Source organism: Bombina bombina, chromosome 5, assembly GCF_027579735.1.
Source record: "Bombina bombina isolate aBomBom1 chromosome 5, aBomBom1.pri, whole genome shotgun sequence".
NCBI classification, from domain to species: domain Eukaryota; kingdom Metazoa; phylum Chordata; class Amphibia; order Anura; family Bombinatoridae; genus Bombina; species Bombina bombina.
In genome coordinates, this window is record NC_069503.1 from 206,370,990 (window position 1) to 206,391,172 (window position 20,183).

At 36.9% G+C, this 20,183-nt stretch overlaps 1 protein-coding gene across 1 annotated transcript; it reads right to left on the bottom strand.

Annotated features, from left to right (window-relative positions):
- Positions 1-8,244: 8,244 nt before the first annotated feature.
- On the bottom strand, positions 8,245-15,681 carry IDI1 (isopentenyl-diphosphate delta isomerase 1). The gene is made up of 5 exons (XM_053712955.1): positions 15,294-15,681; positions 14,413-14,573; positions 12,921-13,013; positions 11,433-11,563; positions 8,245-9,345 (listed from the first exon to the last, which is right to left on the bottom strand). Exons 1-5 carry the CDS (start codon positions 15,452-15,454, stop codon positions 9,028-9,030), a joined length of 864 nt encoding a protein of 287 aa, XP_053568930.1. The 5' UTR covers positions 15,455-15,681; the 3' UTR covers positions 8,245-9,027.
- Positions 15,682-20,183: the final 4,502 nt, after the last annotated feature.

Here is a 20,183-nt window from a genome sequence, read left to right on the forward strand (position 1 = left end):
ATATGTGCCATATTCTCAGGCAGTAGATAATTTTGAAGAACTTTGTTCACAAGTAATACAGACGGTAAAGTAGTACGTTGTATTTTTGGTTTTCCAACCCGAGAACAATAATAAAAGACAATGATCATGGAGTTGAAAAATGATTTGCGAGAGTGAAGCGCGATTATCAAAGCCCAGAATCCTGTTTAACCAAAGCAAACTGATAGGTATTTGCCACATTAAACCCAAATCTTTTATTTCATGATTCAGATAGAGCATGTGATTTTAATCAAATTTCTAATTTACTTCTATTACCTCATTTGTTTAGTTGTCTTGGTATCCCTTATTGAAAATTGGTGGAGTATACCTCATGTTATTGGCTGACCCAGTGCGTTAACTATTTTCCAGTAGTGCATTGCTGCTTTTTCAACAAAAAATACTAAGAAAAAAATAGATATTAGAAGTACATTGGAAAGATGTTTAAAAGCGCATGCTATCTGAATCAAGAAAGAAATGTTAGGTTTCATGTCCTTTTAAGACAATTCCTGAGCAAGTTTCTCCCATGGATGAGGGGTAAATCCAGATTATTATTTTTTTTTTATTCTAGTCTAAGAATGCCACCCTAATGTATTTTTGTTTAGTTTGGTATATTTATTCGTTTATAAAACACAACAAAGATTAGGAGTGCTCGGTCTTAACCCACTATCTCTTATAAGTATACAATAGAGATGAATGCAAGGGTTAATAAAAGTCCCAATTATTATAGTAATCTTGGTTGAACAGTCAATCTGTATGATAAGAATGTCTTATGCTCTCCCCCTTCGAGGTCTCCGATTCTGCCTCAGTCACCCCAAATAAATGAACGTTCTGTCCGATGCCTAACGGACCTTCAATGTCAGTAGCTCTTACCACTTCCACTGTGTCAGATGGGGTGCCTAGACTCACTCCGGACTTCCTCCGAAACAGGCAATGAGACCCCTCTGGAACGGGTCCAGTCTGTGTGTCCTCCTCTGCGTGCTTGTGAGCTGCAGGCGTATGGCGTGTGACGTTACAGCAGTAGATGCTTCCTAGAATGTCACCAGTAACAAAGCGAGGCTATTGGTAGGAGAAAGCGGGGGGAGGAGGCTCCTTAACAGGAACAAATTCAACTTGCGTTCAGCGAGTCCAATAGCGGTATTCTCAACCGCAAAGTTACAAACTTGAAAAGAAAGAGGTCACGCTGGAACATGAAGTAAAAAAACAACAACTTGGTTTATTGGGTTAATCCAACAGTATACATGCACAGGTCACAGTGTATGCCTGACGCATTTCGCGCATGCATACATGCTCTTCTTCGGAGGCTGATGAGACTGACATTGCTGACTAAGGAGCTTCCTCCCCCCACTTTCTCCTACCAATAGCCTCGCTTTGTTACCGGTGACTACTAGGAAGCATCTACTGCTGTAACATCACACGCCATACGCCTGCAGCTCACAAGCACGCCAAGGACACACAGACTGGACCCGTTCCAGAGAGGTCTCATCGCCCGTTTGGGAGGAAGTCCGGAGTGAGTCCAGGCACCCCAACTGGTACAGTGGAAGTGGTAAGAGCTGCTGAGACTTAGGGTCCGTTAGGCATCGGACAGAACTTTCATTTATTTGAGGTGACTGAGGCAGAAGCGGAGATCTCGAGGGGGGAGAGCATAAGACATTCTTATCATACAGATTGACTGTTCAACCAAGATTACTATAATAATTGGGACTTTTATTAACCCTCGCATTCATCTCTATTGTATACTTATAAGAGATAGTGGGTTAAGACCGAACAAATATTCTTTGTTGTGTTTAATAACACTTTTTATTCCCAGTGACTTGGTTATTATATCAGCTTGAAGTATTTTGATTGTTATACATTTTGACATTGATATTGTTCATTTCTACTAATAGGGCATACTCCTATAGTTTCCAATATGGCCACTAGTATTTGTAAACAGTTACAAGGGAAACTACACAAAAGGCATACGGTATATTTTTGTGAAATTTTGTTCAATCCTGCAATCTAGCAATCAAACAGTCCCAGTTCTCAGGGCAGTACACATAAATGAACAACAACAGATGACGTGGTTGGAGTCTGTCTTACCGCGTCCGGTCCACGGGTGTGACTGTGGTTCCCCGTCGTCAGGCTTGTATCTGAATTCCTTTACGCCTGAGACCTCCTCCGGTCAGACGGTATCTAGGGTCTCTGGGCTTCCGCGTAACAAACACACCCTCCTCAGACGCGTGCAGTTGCTCACGCCCTGCTCAACGTAGGACCTATCCGGATTGAAGAAGGGAGGAGACACACAACTCAATTGGTGTCTGCGTCCGTGCTCACTGTGGGGAATCCTGTAATAGCTGCACAAATGAAGAGTCAGGAGCACCAGTAGATGAAAAAAGTAGCTTTTATTCACTCATAAATAGCTACAAAATAAAAGTTCCAATGCTTGCTTGCTTACTTATTTTGATATATTCTTTGATATATTCTGTATATTCAGAATATTTGGGCTTGACAGCAGCTGGTTGGTAAGATGGAGAAAGAAAAAACAGCTGACATGTTTCGGCTTTGCAGCCGTACTCTTAGCTGATAAAAGTTTTAAAACCAAGCGCCCTTTTTCTAGGGCGTACCTTTCTCCAATTGGCCAAACAGTACACCTATCAAATAACATTTTAGCTCATGAACGAATCTATGCATAAATGTGTCAAATAACAAATTTACAAATTAAAAATTTACAGGCACTGATCTTTTGACATTTGATTTCACTGTTGCTTGCTGCTAATCTTATACATAAACAATAGTAAATGAAATTTAGAATTATACTCTGTCGCTTGATTAGGAAAAACATAACCCTTATCCTTTTGAACTGAGTCTAAATTTTATTAGCTAAGAGTGTTTTTACTATATCTGCCTCTGACTTATTGCAACTAAATATTTACTTATAAAAAGGCACAAAACAGTTTGATGTAAACAAATATGCACCCTTACACGTAGGCAAATAGACAATGTTTAAGGGTTAATGTTAGCACATGTATCTCTCATTGCCACCAAAGAATCCTGTATAGTTAATTTAATTTCATTTAAGGATCTAAACAGTAAGTGTATTTTTTATAAGTAAATATTTAGTTGCAATAAGTCAGAGGCAGATATAGCAAAAACACTGTTAGCTAATAAAATTTAGACTCAGTTCAAAAGGATAAGGGTTATGTTTTTCCTAATCAAGCGACAGAGTATAATTCTAAATTTCATTTACTATTGTTTATGTATAAGATTAGCAGCAAGCAACAGTGAAATCAAATGTCAAAAGATCAGTGCCTGTAAATTTGTAATTTGTAAATTTGTTATTTGACACATTTATGCATAGATTCGTTCATGAGCTAAAATGTTATTTGATAGGTGTACTGTTTGGCCAATTGGAGAAAGGTACGCCCTAGAAAAAGGGCGCTTGGTTTTAAAACTTTTATCAGCTAAGAGTACGGCTGCAAAGCCGAAACATGTCAGCTGTTTTTTCTTTCTCCATCTTACCAACCAGCTGCTGTCAAGCCCAAATATTCTGAATATACAGAATATATCAAAGAATATATCAAAATAAGTAAGCAAGCAAGCATTGGAACTTTTATTTTGTAGCTATTTATGAGTGAATAAAAGCTACTTTTTTCATCTACTGGTGCTCCTGACTCTTCATTTGTGCACTAGTATTTGTCCCACAGGGGTAATAGATGAAGGCAAAAGGAAACAAATTATGGAGATAGCCCTTAAAGGTCATAGCCATGTTCCAGAATCTGTAATGGGAAGAGAATTTAGACACAGTCTTTACTAATTTAGAAAAACTCAGATATAAGGAGACAAATCTATGGTGGGATATTGAATTTCTGGAACTTTACATTACTGAGAATAGGGTCCCTTGAGGACTGCACATGAAAAAAATATCCCTCCTTTGCTTTGGATAACCCAGTGTTTATGGAAGCATGGAATGTTAACCTCACCAACTGCTCCATCATATGCATGAAGCAGCTCCTAAAACACAAAAAGCAAGAAAGGGATATGATTATGCTGGATATTGACAATACTTTTGAAACCCTTTGCAACTACACAAAAATATACAGATTATAAACAACAACTAGATAACACCATTGAAAAATTGTATTTAACACTATCAGATAGAAAGGTCCAAAAATATCATAGAGACAAAAAAAAAAACAAAAAAAAAAAAGGATTATGATCTTGATATTGTATACTCCTGGCAAAAATCTAGACCTTTAGGGAAGAAAGGACCAAATAAGAAAAATTACAATAAAAGGTGGTAAAGGCAAACATAAAAAAAATCACACTCCCAGGAAAGTAACCTTTTCTAGTATAGACACAGATTATCAAGAAGGAGAAACAGCAGAGACAACTAATGAGGAGGTTGGAGGTTATTACAACAGGATCAGGTGACAACACTAGATATAACCAACCAGACGCACACAATCCCCAACCTACACTTTTCACTCCACATACAAATTCAGACACAATAGGTCTTTTATATACTAATCTTCAAGACCTTACCACTTTGACATATTTGCAACAATACACTACCAGATCTTCTAACTGGTAGTGTATTGTTGCAAAGATGTTAAAGTGGTTAGGTCTTTAAGATCAGTATATAAAAGACCTATTGTGTCTGAATTTGTATGTGGAGTGAAAAGTGTAGGTTGTACAAGTTTCTTTAAGTGTGTTAGACTTAAAGACACTTGCACAACATTTAAATCAATGCTCGTGATCACCTGATTGATTTGTTCCAGAGAACTGTTGGAAAAGAATTAACTGAGCTCAACAAAACCTTGGAAACCCCAACTAAAAGAATAGTCAGAGATAATTAACCTTCCAGGAAAGAAAGGCGCTTAAAGACTATAATCATAAACCAGATATAATCATTACCAAGGCAGACAAAGGCGGAGCTATAGTTCTGCTAAACACCAAAGATTATTTGGATGAAATAAAAACCCAGCTTATTGATATTGATCAATATACCAAATTAACATTCAATCCCACAATATCTTTTAAAACTAGACTGAGCAGTCTCTTAGACAGCGAAAGAAAAAAGGATATATGTCCATAGAACTTACAATTTTTCTCTTGATAGAAGCACCTACAATACCCAGCTTCAGAGTAGTACCTAAAATACATAAAAGTTTAACTAGACCCCCGGGAAGACCCATAGTGGCCAGCCAAGGCTCACTATGTGAAAGACTAGGTGGTTGGCTTGATCACATTTTACAACCCATAGTACAAGCCCTACCTGGATACATTAAAGACAGTGTACACTTGATCCAACAATTAAAGAACGTAAAATGGGAAACAGGATATATATGGCTTACTATTGATGTAGCTGCCTTATATTCAAACATACCCCATACCTCAGGACTCAAAGCATTATTTTAAATGCTACTGAGACACACAGATTATGACAAGGATTTTGTCACTTTTATTGTTGAAACTGCTGAGTTTTTGCTCAATCGTAATTATTTTGTACACGAAGGTGAGTACTACCTGCAGAGACGTGGCACAGCCATGAGCGCTAAGTTCGCCTCGGCCTATGCCAGCATCTACATGGGCTGAATGGAGCTGTGCCATGTCTTTTACGATAGTTTCCCCTTCAAAAACAATATAATATTATACGGTCGTTTAATCGACGATCTGATTATCATTTGGGATAAATCAGAAAATAATACAATTGAAAAATTCATGACATACATCAATGACAAGGAGTTACATTTAACTTTCACTAGTAACAACAATAAACATACTATTGATTATTTAGATTTAAAATTAACTGTGGACCAATCAAATAACGATATTACTACATCAACATTTAGAAAACAAACTTCTAAAAATACCATTTTAAGAGCAGATTCATGTCATGTGTCACACCTTAAAAAAGGCATACCCAAGGGCCAATACTTGAGGCTCCGTAGAAATTATACCAACTTAGAGACATATAAATTAGAAGCAAATAACTTAACAGAGAGACCTACCTAAAGGGGTTATAATAAATATCAACTTACAGAAATCAGTAAAGTAGAAGAAAGCATCCATAGAAATACATTGTTTCTAAAAAAACAAAAACCACTGATGGATAACATTGTTTTCCCCACAAAATTCAGCAGACAGTATTACAAAATTTGTAATGTCATCAAGAATAACCTTGTCATATTGAAAAATGATTTGCTTAAAAAAATTGTCTCTAAAGGGGTCAAATATGTAGCTAAAAAAGCTCCCTCACTAGGTGACTTAAATAAGAACTTAAATAAGCCTCAATCCAGGTTCTTATAGATGTGGTCACAGACCATGTAAAAGCTGTTAATTCACAGAAAAAAAAACTTTTACCTTTACCTCAACCACTACTAAGGAGAGCTTTAATATTAAACAAAGAATTGATTGTTCTTCTCAGTACGTGATTTATCTTATCACGTGTAAATGTTGTTACCGCTCACTCAAAGATAGAATAAAAGAGCATCTCCTATCATTGACAGACACTGAACCCAAGACACCTGTTGCAAAACACTTCTGCCAACATGGAATAGGTACACAATATTTTTCCTTTGTAGGCATTGAGAGAATACAGGACTACGGCATAACTGTCGAAACGCGTCAGCTGATCTCACAGTCACAGCCTACACATATGTGTTCTGCTATCCTGTATATGTGTATCGTGACTTTTAGCTGTCTCATCAAATAAAGGACTACCTTTTTAAACTGAACGCTCCCGGACCGGATCTTCTCTTTTTTTCTTGTTTAATACATAAAAATGCCAGAGGGGGTGATAAGAGTAGCACGGCTCCTCAAAAGGGAAGTGTTTTGGATATTAAAGCTTAACACTAGGTACCCCGATGTGTATCAATAGACATTTAGACGTAGAAATCTGTTTTTAACATACTTATCAGCCAGCTATACATTTCCTATTCTCACCTATATATAATGGTCTTTGTACCTCATCTTTTAGTAATGACACCTTTCCTTAGACATCCCTTCCCTCGTACAATTACTGACAACAAAATTCTCATATGTTCCCTTTCTTCACCACTATAGTAAATAATCTTATGACATTCTTTTGTTGATATTTTTATTCAAAATGATTATATTTATTTATAGATTTTCTTATATAGTGGTCCAGAAAGTTTAATATGATTATAACATATCGAGCCAATTTTATAAATGTATCATTCATATATATTTATTATTTTTCCTTATTAGTTATTGTATGAAGCCATTGATTTATTTAGCAAGTTAACATATATGGCATTATTTAATTTACTTCTATTTTTTTAACGTTTCTCCTATTTTCCTCATTTGTGCTTAATGCCTATACTATAGATCAAAAGTTGAAGTCAACTTATATCTTATTCTTTACTTGCTAATAATATGTTCATTATTATTTATTATTGTTTGCATGTATACCTGTTAATATTTAATGTATTAATAAGTGCTAGATAACCCCCTTATATGAAGCACATTGTAGTCTCAATATTGATCGATATATTTAATGGAGAAAAGTTTTCGCTTTCTATTTGTGCCCCATAGCCAAGAAGGTTACCTAGATTGGATGATTGTAACATTGTTACTGATTGCCGACTTATATACTTCTGTCAAACCAATGTCAGATTCTCATCAGCCTCCAAAGACTGACCTGTGCATGTATACTGTTGGATTAACCCAATAAACCAAGTGGAGGTTTTTTTTTACTTCAAGTTCCAGCGTGACCTCTTTCTTTTTAAGTTTCTTTGTTTAACCTATAGATCAGTGTTAGTGTTCTCCTACTTGTTACCGAGCATGTGGAATTTGGAGGTTATTTGCAATTAAATAATAAATAGAAAAGCAGCCTTTTACACAAATAAGCTTTCTAAGAAAATTAAATAAAAATCAGTAGAGGTGGAAAAGTCTTGTTCAAAGAGCGATTTTTTTTCCAATCCAATAACAAAGCTTCTTGTGCAATCAGGAAAGAGTAATGTTTAGCTGGACAAGCTCGGTTCTGGCTTGCCAAAGTGCCTAGTAGCATGGAGACAAAATATAAGAGGCTATGTTTGATATAAACACAAAGCACTAAAAACTTCAATGCTCGCTTTTGTATATTGGATTTTGTTTAGACATTAAGGGATGTAATTCAATGATTGATATGTTTAGCTGAATATTACATATTTGCTAACCATTTGGTAAAACTAGGGGATGGAGGTTTTCTACACAAAAAGGTAAAAACACATGCACCAACAAATAATCAGTATAATTACTATATTTATTTTAGCAAATAGAAAACCAAATTGCAGTAGTAAAGTACACAATGCATACATATATTCAAACATTTTTATAAATTATTAGTTCCAAGTACGGACCATACAGTAATCAGGTGTTATTAGAAACCCCCCCCCCACAAACAAATTTTAATATATATATATATATTAATGAGAAGATTATTTCTCTGCAGGCTAGAGGTTTCCATTACTGTATTTCACAGTTCTAAATAACGGCAATACAAATTAAGAATGTATAAAATTGTCAAACCAGGTATGTCATAGCACCCAATTATCAACAGCACTGTCTCACTATAAAGTTTGAAATCACCAACTTATTGTTAAAATTACATACTAAAATTGGATACTTAGTTTTCCTAATGAAATTTATAAAACAAAATAATGTTATGGATCTATCCTTAGTATTAACTTGCTTTTCCTTTTTGTAGAAATATAATTTAAGAATCCGAAAGGTCCATTTTTTGCAGACTGGAAGTTTTTGATCACCACAAAGCAGATGAAAGAAAAAAAATCAAGCATGTAGTTTACAGGCTCAGGATAAACAAATGTTTAAACATAATAGGGGAAAAAGTAATCAGGTTTTTAAAAAATCCTTTAGTGCAAAGGAATCTATACCTAACTATATTGTAATTGTCCCATTGGATCTGCAACATTTTGTTGAATATTTTAATTTTAATTATCTAATTTCATGCATTGTTCTGAATGCCACTTATTTTTCACACAGGTTGCTTTAGTTCCTACACGAATCTTACATCCTATGAATTGTATCATGATCCTGAAATTCCTTCAGATTCTGAAGATTATCCCACCACTTATAAAGGAAAGTGTCTGCAATTAGCTGGAACCATGGTGTGATTTTAATTTCTCCGTGCTTAGCTTTTTCCAACAACTGCTTAAGTTCTTCCTTAGAAACATAACAGTGGCTTTTGATCTCATTGGGGTCAGGATCAAGTGTAATATTCTTCTGCACAAACAGGATGTAATCAATTTCATGTTCTCCCCATATTCCATCAGACTGTGCTTTGTAGTGAATCCGGGTGAGATAAGTAAGTTCATCTGGGGTAACCTAAAAGGGTAAAAGATGCTTTATAGACCATAATTAAAATTAAAAAAAAAAAAGCACACCCTTGTAACAAAATATTATATATTAAGCTTGACAGTAACTAACCTAAGGTGGTAAATTTCCACAAGACAGTTGGTTCCCTATGGCGGCGCCCATTGTTTTATGGGCAACTAAACCTTTAAAACTTTATTTCTTGTCAATATTTAAAATAATGAATTTACATAATATTATCAGACTAATCTTTGCTTTGAATATATTTGCTTTGAATTACATACATCTAGCTTGTATTACATGTTTTATGTCCCTTTAAGATTTCTTCCAACAGGGTCTATATACATAAGGAAAGTTTCTGTCTTCAATAACTTTTATTATAATTAGAAAGTTGTTGTTTAAAATTTGTTTTCTATCTGAATTATGAAAGAAAAATATTGGGTTTCATGTCCCTTTAAATATAGTTTTAAACACCTTTGTAAAGAATTATATTGATGGACATATATAATTCTAATGGATTTTGAAGTCAGGTATTATGTGCATTGGTAATTAACGACATCACATCCTGCTTGAAAGGCCCAGTAAAAAAGGTTCTATACTGCAACAAAATGGGACACAAAACATCTGAGGGGATAAAACGCAGAGGTGCATGGTCGCTAGATGACGCGCTCCTAGAATTAAAGCATGTCATTTTCAGAAAGATAAAAAAAAATGAAAGTGCATTTACATTTTTAATAAATCATTTTTTAATGGCAATGGTAATGGCAAAACTGCTTCTAGTAAACGTTAACCCTTTGCTCTGGACAGTAAGAACTACGTGCCAGCTCAGAGAACATATGTTGATGATGACTGTTTGCACTACCACTGATGAATACAGGCAACCAAAAGCTCTCTAAAGGAGGCACAGCGTTTGAAAAGTTGTACATAGGGCAGATCTACATAGTAAAAGTGCTTACAGAACCAGTGGTAACTCACTAGAAACAGTTTTGTGTATGCATGTGTACAGCAAAAGTGCTTCTATTCACAATTGTAAATGATTCATGTGCATTTTAATTTTGAGTGTTCTGTCCCTTTAGCAACATTGATGTGAAAGTGATATTTAAAAAAGGGACAGTCTAGTCAAAATTAAACTTTCATGATTTAGATAGGGCATGCAATTTTAAACCACTTTCCAATTTACTTTTATCATCAAATTTGCTTTGTTTTATTGATATTCTTTGATGAAAGTTAAAACTTAGGAAGGCTCATATGCTAATTGCTAAGCCCTTGAAGATTGCCTTTTATCTCAGTGCATTTTAAAAGTTTTCCACAGCTAGACAGTGCTAGTTTGTGTGTGCCACATAGATAACATTGTGCTCACTCCCGTGGAGTTATTTATTTATTAATCAGCACTGATTGGCTAAAATGCAAGTCTGTCAAGAGAACTGAGATAAGGGGGCAGACGGCAGAGGCTTAGATACAAGGCAATTACAGAGGTAAAAAGTATATTAATATAACCGTGTTAGACTTAGTTCCACTCTGGTGGGAAATAAAAATTAGGAGAGGAATCACATTGATCTGTACACAAGAATTTTAAAGTGAAGGTCCATTTTGATGAATTAGTGCCCGGTTTTTAATAAACCTATTAAAAAACGAGGGCACTTTAATTCATCAAAATTGACATTTCACTGTTTTCTTCAAAAACTTACTTTTTAATCCTGAATGCCGCTCCAGCGGTTCCCCCGGCCGTCGGAAGCCTCTGCAAACGTCAGAAATGACGAATCACAGCTTCCCCCGGGGGAATCTTGGCCTGATGCAACGCTGTGATTGGAGGAAGCCGGATTCATCATTTTGGACCCGAGAAGACGGCTTGCGACAGGTGGAGGAAGTGCTGGAGCGGCTGCCAGGATTAAAAGATACGTTTTTGAAGAAAAAAACTGTGAAATGTCAATTGTGATGAATTAAAGTGCCCTTGTTTTTAATAGGTTTATTAAAAAACAGACACTAATTCCTCAAAATGGACCTTCACTTTAAGCAGTACCAAAAAAGACATTCATTTCAATTTAGATCTGATCAAGCCTTATACATTTTTGAAGGTTAAAAATGGTTTAAACGTTTACCTGCTCCATTGGAATCCCCAGCTCTGCTTTCAAACGCCTCTGAGCTGCTCGCCTTACTCCTATGGCATCTAGTTCTTCTGTTTCTACAGGCGTGTTTAGCGGATGACTACAACAGGTGTTTGTATAGCAACCTTAATAATAAAATAAACATATAAGAACCCAAGTGCATTTTTTGCATATTTAATCAAATATTTGCTGTAGATTTTTCTCCCCACCCCCCCTCTTTCCTTCCCCTTATTGTTTATGTAAGTAAGCTTTGTCATACACTGCAGGAAAATATTTGTTTCAAATCACCAACACCTAAAACAGATAACTACGAGGGACTAAATACATACAGAGAGAGAAGCACACTCACAGGAACGAACAACCAGCTCAATACCATTCTTAGCCTGGGTGCAGCTTCTTTTTAGCCCAGTAATGCTTTTCACAGAGTAGAACTTTCCTGTAGTATATCAGTCTGATCCTGCCTATTACGGTCAGTCCAGCGCCAAAATACCAGGAAATTCCTGTCTGAACAAGGAACACAGCAACCCCAGATGATCGTTTTGGCCTTTATTGGGCCTCGTCAGTGAGGTGTAGCTATATTCTTCTAAGCACACTGAGCAAGGAGTCCAAGTCTGGTTGCCCCTTTTTCCCTTAGGGAGACTAAATACATAAAGAGCACACTCACAGGAACGAACAACCAGCTCAATACCATTCTTAGCCTGTTCTATGCCGATTTACCACCTGGGTGCAGCTTCTTTTTAGCCCAGTAATGCTTTTCATCAGACTGATATGCTACAGGAAAGTTCTTCTCTGTGAAAAGCACATGTTAAGCAAAAAGAGGTTGCTTCTTGGGTGGTAACTAGCCATAGAACAAGCTATTAAGCCATTGTTCGTTCCCAGGTTGAGCACTTCTCTCTTTTTATTTATACCGATAAGGGTGAATTAACCTTTTACCGCCGTTATATTCCGTCCAAAAGGCGCTGGGCTTTAGAGCCGTTAGGACAAAATACAACGTCATAGCCGTTGGATGTCCTGAAGTCAACTGCGCTTCCTGGATTTGATTGCGGTCTAGAGGGTGTTCCTAGCGTCTAAGGGGCGCCCCCCAGACCCGATCCCATAATTGAAATCTCGTGATCGCGGGATTTCAATTTGTCTACATCGGAACGTTGTTCAGATGTAGACATTATGACCCTGTCATGAAAGGGTTAAAAAAAAAAACCAACAACAATGTATCATCTTGTAACGTTTCCAAGGATGCAAGAAAAACACAGGATATGTAATCTTGTTAAAACAGTAACAAACTTTTTTTTCTTAAGTGTGACAAAAATATCGTCAAATGACAATGCTGTTTTTAGTATATTTTGAAAACTAAAATTGTTGTTATTCTCCTTGGTCTTCAAAAAGGAAGAACTTTTTTTTTTTTTTTTGCAATTCAATATGTATTTTACGGTTTACATCATACACTTTATAGCACCATTATAAAATGCAGTATCTAACACAAACCTGGAAAAGTGATTTTTGCATCGGATCTTTGTTGTAATAGCAGTTTGTTTTCCGTATTAAACAAGAAGACACTGAAAGCTCTATGTAATAAACCTGTTAAAAAAAAAAATTATAATCAAAAGACAGTGTGTACTTGGTGTATTATGTCAATGAACATAGATTTTGCTTTAAGAGAGGACTTTAAACTATGCAAAAGCCATTCAATTAACACAACTTAAAAAAAAATCTAACCTGCCTTAAAGTAAACTGATAAGATATACAAATTAATGGTAAATATGCAGTATTTACTGTATTTTACTTCTAAGTGCCCCCATGGCCAACTCTCCACACAGTGTATGGGGCAGCCAATAGGAGAGGCACCACCGTATGTATTTCTACAGCAGCGCCCGCCCTCGCTGCGGTTAGCAGATAGGATTGAACATCACTAACAACTTGCATTTGCAAGTGTCTTCCGATAGCAATCTAATGTAAACAGTTAAATTGACAGGCTACTTGGCTAGCTTTACTACTCAATCTCCAGCTGTGCACAACCAACATTGTTATATTGATATAAAGCCCTAGCAGGTCACCCCTTATCTCAGTGCTTTTTAAATCTTGCACAACAGCTAGACAGTGCTAGTTCATGTGTGCCACACAGATAACATTGTTCTCACTCCTGTGGAGAATGATAATGATTATGCAAGAACCAGCACTGATTGGCTAAAATGCAAGATTGTAAGAAGCACTGAGAAAAGGGGCAGTCTGCACTGGCTTAGATACCGTTAATCATAGATTTATAAAAGTATATTAAAATAAAAGTGCTGGTTATGAAAAACTGGGGAATGAGTAATAAAAGCATTATCTGTCTTTTTAGACAAAACTTTTTTTTTCAAGTAGACTGTCCCTTTAATATGCTTATAGGGATTCACTATTTGTATAAGACTGTCACTGTAACACAAGAAATATGTTTGATATAAATAGGCCAGATTATTTATGATAGTATGCTAAATATAACATCTTACTATTTATGTTTATGATGCTCTAAAAGTAAATTTACTGCGTTTACCATCACTTTAACCTGTACTATATTTATGCATTGCATATAATTGCTAAGACATGGAGAGCAATAAATTAAAACAAACATTGGAGTAACCGTAAAATCACAGCAAGGTCCAGGGCATGTGTTATATCCTGGTTATTTCTACATTTATGTTTAATGATCTCAACCAAATTCAACTTTTATATAATGCAATTAATTCCAAATCATTCCATTCTGCTTTTTTTATTTTGTGCTACTGAAGTCTTCTAATGAGTTCAAAAATAATCTCCCCCTTGATATACATTCTCTTGCATTGATTCTCACATAAACATTGCAACAGACAATTAGGTGAACAAAGTGTCAACAATTAATGATCTGCTTACATTTCTACGTGCACAAACTTAGGGGGACAGTATTTTGTTTAGAACATTACTTTAATGGTTTGTGTTTTTATAATTGCTCTGTAAATCCTACCTTTATCAATGTTTTCATTCAGATGGCAGTTTTTCTTTGTATCTGCTCCAATCTTTTTGTCATCTTCATTGATAAGAATGCACATTTCTGCCAGCAGCTGCACTTGCTGCTGGTCTAAAGAATCTGTATTTATCTCAGGCATTGTTGTAAGATTTCTCCAGCTAAAAGAAAACAGATTCATTTCCATCATGCAGGTAGACAGTATATATATATATATATATATATATATATATATATATATCAAATAATTTTTGTGTTTAAAAGTCACACATTTATATGTGGTCGTTAAGGATTCTAATAAATGAAATTAAACATACCCATAATTCTAATAGCCCTGGGCTACTGAGATGTGTAAGCAATAAGGCTTATGCCTATTTTAAAGCAATGAAGAACGATAACGTGCTTCTCCCAGCTAGTATATTGTAGTAATATGAATGAATAAGACATTATATACAAACACACCATTAGCTTTATATATTTTGGTCTACTATTGACCTTCAGGTTGCTAATATTTTGTTGCAATGGTGTATAAGGATTCCCCTTTAACACGAATCCCACAAAGGTGTGGACATTATTCTGCTGTCACCCATAAAACACAGCTTCAGTTTAGGAATAAAGCAAAAAATAAAAAAAAGTTTGATTGTTTTAGGAGAGGTTAGAATCCATCCACCCTTTAGAATGCTGCATCTCTTGCATACACTATATTGTATTTGGCACCAGCACCAAACTATAAATAACTTTGTGTGGCACCTGCATGTACACGATACAAGTGCTGTCACTAGTGTACAGAAAGTGTCTGGCACACGTTTATAAACAATAAAATGCATAAACAGCTCCTCCGTGACAAGCAGAACACGGGGAAGTAACTAAAATACACGCACCTCTGCGTGTCACGTTGAGGGTCCCGCTTACTCCACCCGTCCAGCCGATTCCCAGTGCTGCAACACAATGTGTGACACTGCCTCCTCGCACCGCTCGCCAAGTGGCCAGTCCAGCGCGTGCCACCTCCCATCAGTAACGCACTCGTCACCAACCGCAACATTTCTAAACCAATCAGAGGACGTTTCGAAGGCTTCTGACTATCTGCCGATCCTGAACATGCCACTACTAGTATCTCCCCTGTGCTCAGTCAGACAGGGGTAGCGAAGGTGACAAGATTATGGTAGCAGCTATTTTTATCTGGATGACATTTAGAATAACAAGGAACCGAAGAGAGGAAGAAGAAATAAACACTTCTTGTGTCCGAATACAGTGTCTCCTATAATCTACGTAATTACACGCGTCCTCAAACCCCGCCCACACATCTGTAAATCAAGCAGTACTAGGAACGCCTTAGCACGTGGCCTGTCAAAAACAGTAAACCCCGCCTCCTAAGAGTATGTACCTATCATAGTCTGACTTCCTCTTGTGAACCACACCTACATTTTATTATAGTCAAGGAAGCCAATCTATGTAATTTTATGTTCTAGACACGCTCTCTGTTTTTCCTTGGTGCTTTCCTTCCTTATTTCATAGTAGCCAACATTTGAAAAAAAATAATCCAGGGACTATTTGCAGCAGGGCCACTCCCATTTACAGTTTGCATAGCCCCGCCTATTTAGATCAACCCCCAAAACAGTAGTAATTTAGCCAATAGCCATACTGATTGCTTAAAAGGACATAATACCTATTTGTTAATTCACTTGAAAGTGATACAGCATATCTGTAAAAAGCTGACAAGAAAATATCACCTGAATATCTCTATGTAAAAACAAGATATTTTACCTCACAATTTCTTCAGCTCACAAGAGTAAGTGCTCTATGAAAGTAATCCTTTTCCTTCAGATACAGTCCAGCTGCAGGTTGGAAAAAAAACCCAATAACCAATCAGCTTCAGCAGTGCAGAGGTCATGCTTTTCTTTACTGTGTGTCATGAGATGCAGGACACAGCATAGAAGGTACAACACTATTTTATTGCAGAGCATAGAAGTATACAGCTTGTACATAGGGTTGCCAGTTGTCCTTCAAAAAAATACTGGACAGTCAGCAGAAAATGGGGGGGGGGTGCATTGGAAAGAAGCGTGGTAGACGGTCTTGTGGCCGAACCCATGATTTCACACACCATTGTTTTTATATATATATAATGTAATATATGCACACACCTATATATTGCATTATGTGCGAGTGTGTGTATATATATATATATATATATATATATATATATATATATATATATTATTATACATACACATAATGCAATATATAGGTGTGTACATATATTATGTATGTGTGTATATATATATATATATATATATATATATATATACTCAGACAATATATAAGCATTATTTAATAATATAAGTATAATATAATAATTTTGAGACTTGAGAGATTTAAATAAAGATATACAAAGTGTATATATATATATATATATATAGTATATACACAGTATACACATATATATTAAAATACACTAATTATTTAAACAAAATGAGAGACATACCTTATTGTTTGTATTGTAAGGTAATTGTACTAGGTAGTAGCTAGTGATCATCTCACACACTGACTGACTGACAGCAAGAGACAAAGTGAATGGCTGGCGCTGCAAAGTAATCTCTTACTTGCTGGCGCTGCTGACTGAGTGAATTCACACTCAAATTGACACAGCAGCATATGTAGTACAGTGCAGCCGCCGGATGGTCTTGCTGTTGTGACGTCACGCGCGTTATCACGTGACGTCCGACAGTCTCACAAGGCCACACACTGCAGCGCACATTAGGAAGCAAGCTGTGCCCACGCTAGTAGTCCTGCTCCAGCCTCCAGCTGAGCGAGTAGCAGGCTACTCTAGAAGGGGTGCCTGTGTACTGGAACTTCACATGGGCTGGGGCTGGGTATTAGTAGGTTGAGTACAGCGGACTCCAGCCACAGATGTAAAAAACATTAAAAACACAGCTTAGCTATGTCCGGTTTTTTGAAAGTAATATTACCGGGCAGTGGCCTAATTTACCGGACTGTCCGGTCAAATAACGGACACCTGGCAACCCTACTTGTACAACACAACTAACTTGGTAACTGCGACATAGTCAATAATAACCCTAAACCACGCCCCCATCCAGTGACGTCACTTCCCACTCTCATCACATCTTCCCCTTTTTCAAAGGACAAAGCATACTTTTTTTTTTCTTTGAATACATCAAATGACAAGGTATACAAAAAGCATACAGAAATAGTTTTGTTTAGTATACAACGAATAACAAATTAAAGAGAATATATATATATATATATACAACATGAAATACAATCCTGACTTGAACACAGTGACCATGGGATTATTCTGCCCATACTTCCGGTCACTGCTCTAACTAGTGCTAATCCTGATATCGGACTGGAAGTTTCACCACTCTTCCACTTTATGTCATTTTACATGAACTGTCCTCTGATACAGAAGAAGGTGACTGAGAGTCTGCTGGAAGCAAAGAAGTATCCCCACTGTGATCTTGCTGAGGGGAAGGCACCCCTCTTAAAACAGGGGATCCCACTCGCAGTGGTCCTGAGGCATCCAGTCCCAAACTCTCAGGTACTGACTGAAGAAGTTTTCGATTTCGACGTGTGATTCTCCCTCCATCAGTAAGGACTACATAAGATCTTGGTTCTGGAGAGCGTCCAATTACCGTAGCAGGCGTATTCCATTTCTTCTCATCATCCAGTTTATCTCTGACACTTTGCCCCATATTTAGCTCCTGCAAGGGCCTCACAGAGTGTTTCCTGTCGTAGAAGAATCGATAGCCCCTTTTAGCCTCTTCATCCCTTCTAAGGACCTCGTCCCGAGGAACAGAGCTAGTTGGCTGGAAGACACCCACAGAGGGTAAAGTGGTGCGAATCTGACGACCTAGGATCAGCTGTGCCGGGCTAAAACCCGTGGCTTGAATGGGAGTTGCCCTATAGGACAAGAGAGCTAGGTACGGCTCCTATTGCTTCAAAATGAACTTTGTTGTTTGAACTGCCCTTTCAGCCATTCCATTGGCCTGCGGGTAATGTGGACTCGACGTAGAATGGACAAAATCATACTCACTGCTGAAAGAACTGAACTCCGTGGAAGCAAACTGCATTCCATTATCACTCACTAACTCCATTGGTATGCCCCACCGGGTGAACAAGCTCTTGAGACGAGTGATAACGGCTTGACTTGTGATCTCGCTCAAGGGTGCAATATCCAAATACCTGGAATAATAGTCAATCACTACTAGGTACTTTTTCTGGGGCATTTCAAACAAATCAGCAGCTATTTTCTGCCACGGGCCTACAGGCAGCAGAGTAGAAATCAAGGGCTCCCTTCTCTGAAATCTCGCAATATTTCGTAGTAAATGTCCATTAACTGAGGACGGAAATAGCATGACTGTGCCCACATGCCAGATGCACGTTCCCTTGCAAGCCCTAGGACTAGCATCCCGATTGGCTGCTTATAGCCTTTACAAAGGGAAGAGGCTACTGTGGAAGTTTTTAGGTAAAAAAATGTTTCACAGAGATTTTTAGATGATATTTTACATGCTGCATTACTTTCAAGTACTTTAACATTTCAGTATCATATCCCTTTAAAGGGACAGGAAATATTAAATTAAACTTATGATTTAGAAAGAGCATGTGATTTTTAAATTCATTCTTCTCTTGGGTAACTTTGTTAAAAAGGATATGTACCAATCCTTAGCAGCAGTAATGCACTACTGGGAGCTAGCTGTTGATTGGTTAGCTAGCGCTAACTAGAGTGCATATTATAAGTTAAAAGTAAACATAGATATATACACATATAAACACATATATACACTTGTATATATACAGAAGAATGAAGTGATGCACTCACTGGTCATTTCAAGTAGTGATATTTAATGTTACATTAAATAGCACATTAAATATCACTGTTTGAAATGACCAGCGAGTGCATCACCTCATTCTTGTGAATATTAACCTTTTGGCACCCTGTCTGGCAGACGACTTATAGATGAGAGTGCACTCTATTGGACTTTTCTATACATGTGTATATATATATATATATATATATATACACACACATACACACTTTGCAGCCCTTTCTATTCATACATAGACACATATTTAAAACAAAAATCATTATATATATATATATATATATATATTTAAAAATAAGAAACATTTTCTTCTTTGTGAAGAACATTGAAATGTAAAAGATGCATAACTACCTTCGGGTTTAGGGCAGTTGGTCAAAAGCAGTGTCGGGTTAGCACACTAGCGATAAGTGTCTTTTTCTTTCCTAAGATATGGAAAGTCCACAACGTCATTCAATTACTAGTGGGAATTTCACTCCTGGTCAGTAGGAGGAGGCAAAGAGCAACACAACAAAGCTGTTAAGTGTCACTCCCCTACCCATAATCCCCAGTCATTCTCAGCCTCTGTCAATGGAGGAGGTGAAGTTTGGTGTCTGAAGAAATTAATTCCTTTTTCTGGTACTTTTCTCTACAAGCAAAGATTTGGGTTTAGCTGAGTCCACGTCAATCTCTTCAGTAGAGTAGTGGTGGCTTTTAAGCAGTTAGGAAGTTGTGAGGTAGTCTTTGTTTTGTTTCCTAACACATTGCTGCCCATGGTACAGAAAGCCAGAGTTGGTTACTCTGTTCTTTCTTTTTCTATAGGTCTCTGTAAGGAGTATGTGTCCTTTCACGCCTTGTGATCTGCCGTCCTGCCGGACAGCTAGACTGCAAGTAAGTGCTTTTGTCTTCTAGGTCTTGGAGACTTGCACTTCAGAAGAATATTTCATATGCAGT

Coding starts and splice junctions, on each gene's coding strand:
- IDI1 (XM_053712955.1), bottom strand. CDS start 15,454: ATGTTGCGGTTGGTGACGAGTGCGTTACTGATGGGAGGTGGCACGCGC. Junction 11,564..12,920: donor TGCAAAAATCACTTTTCCAG/GTTTGTGTTAGA, acceptor TTTATTATTAAG/GTTGCTATACAAACACCTGT. Junction 9,346..11,432: donor TGGGGATTCCAATGGAGCAG/GTAAACGTTTAA, acceptor TTACCCTTTTAG/GTTACCCCAGATGAACTTAC.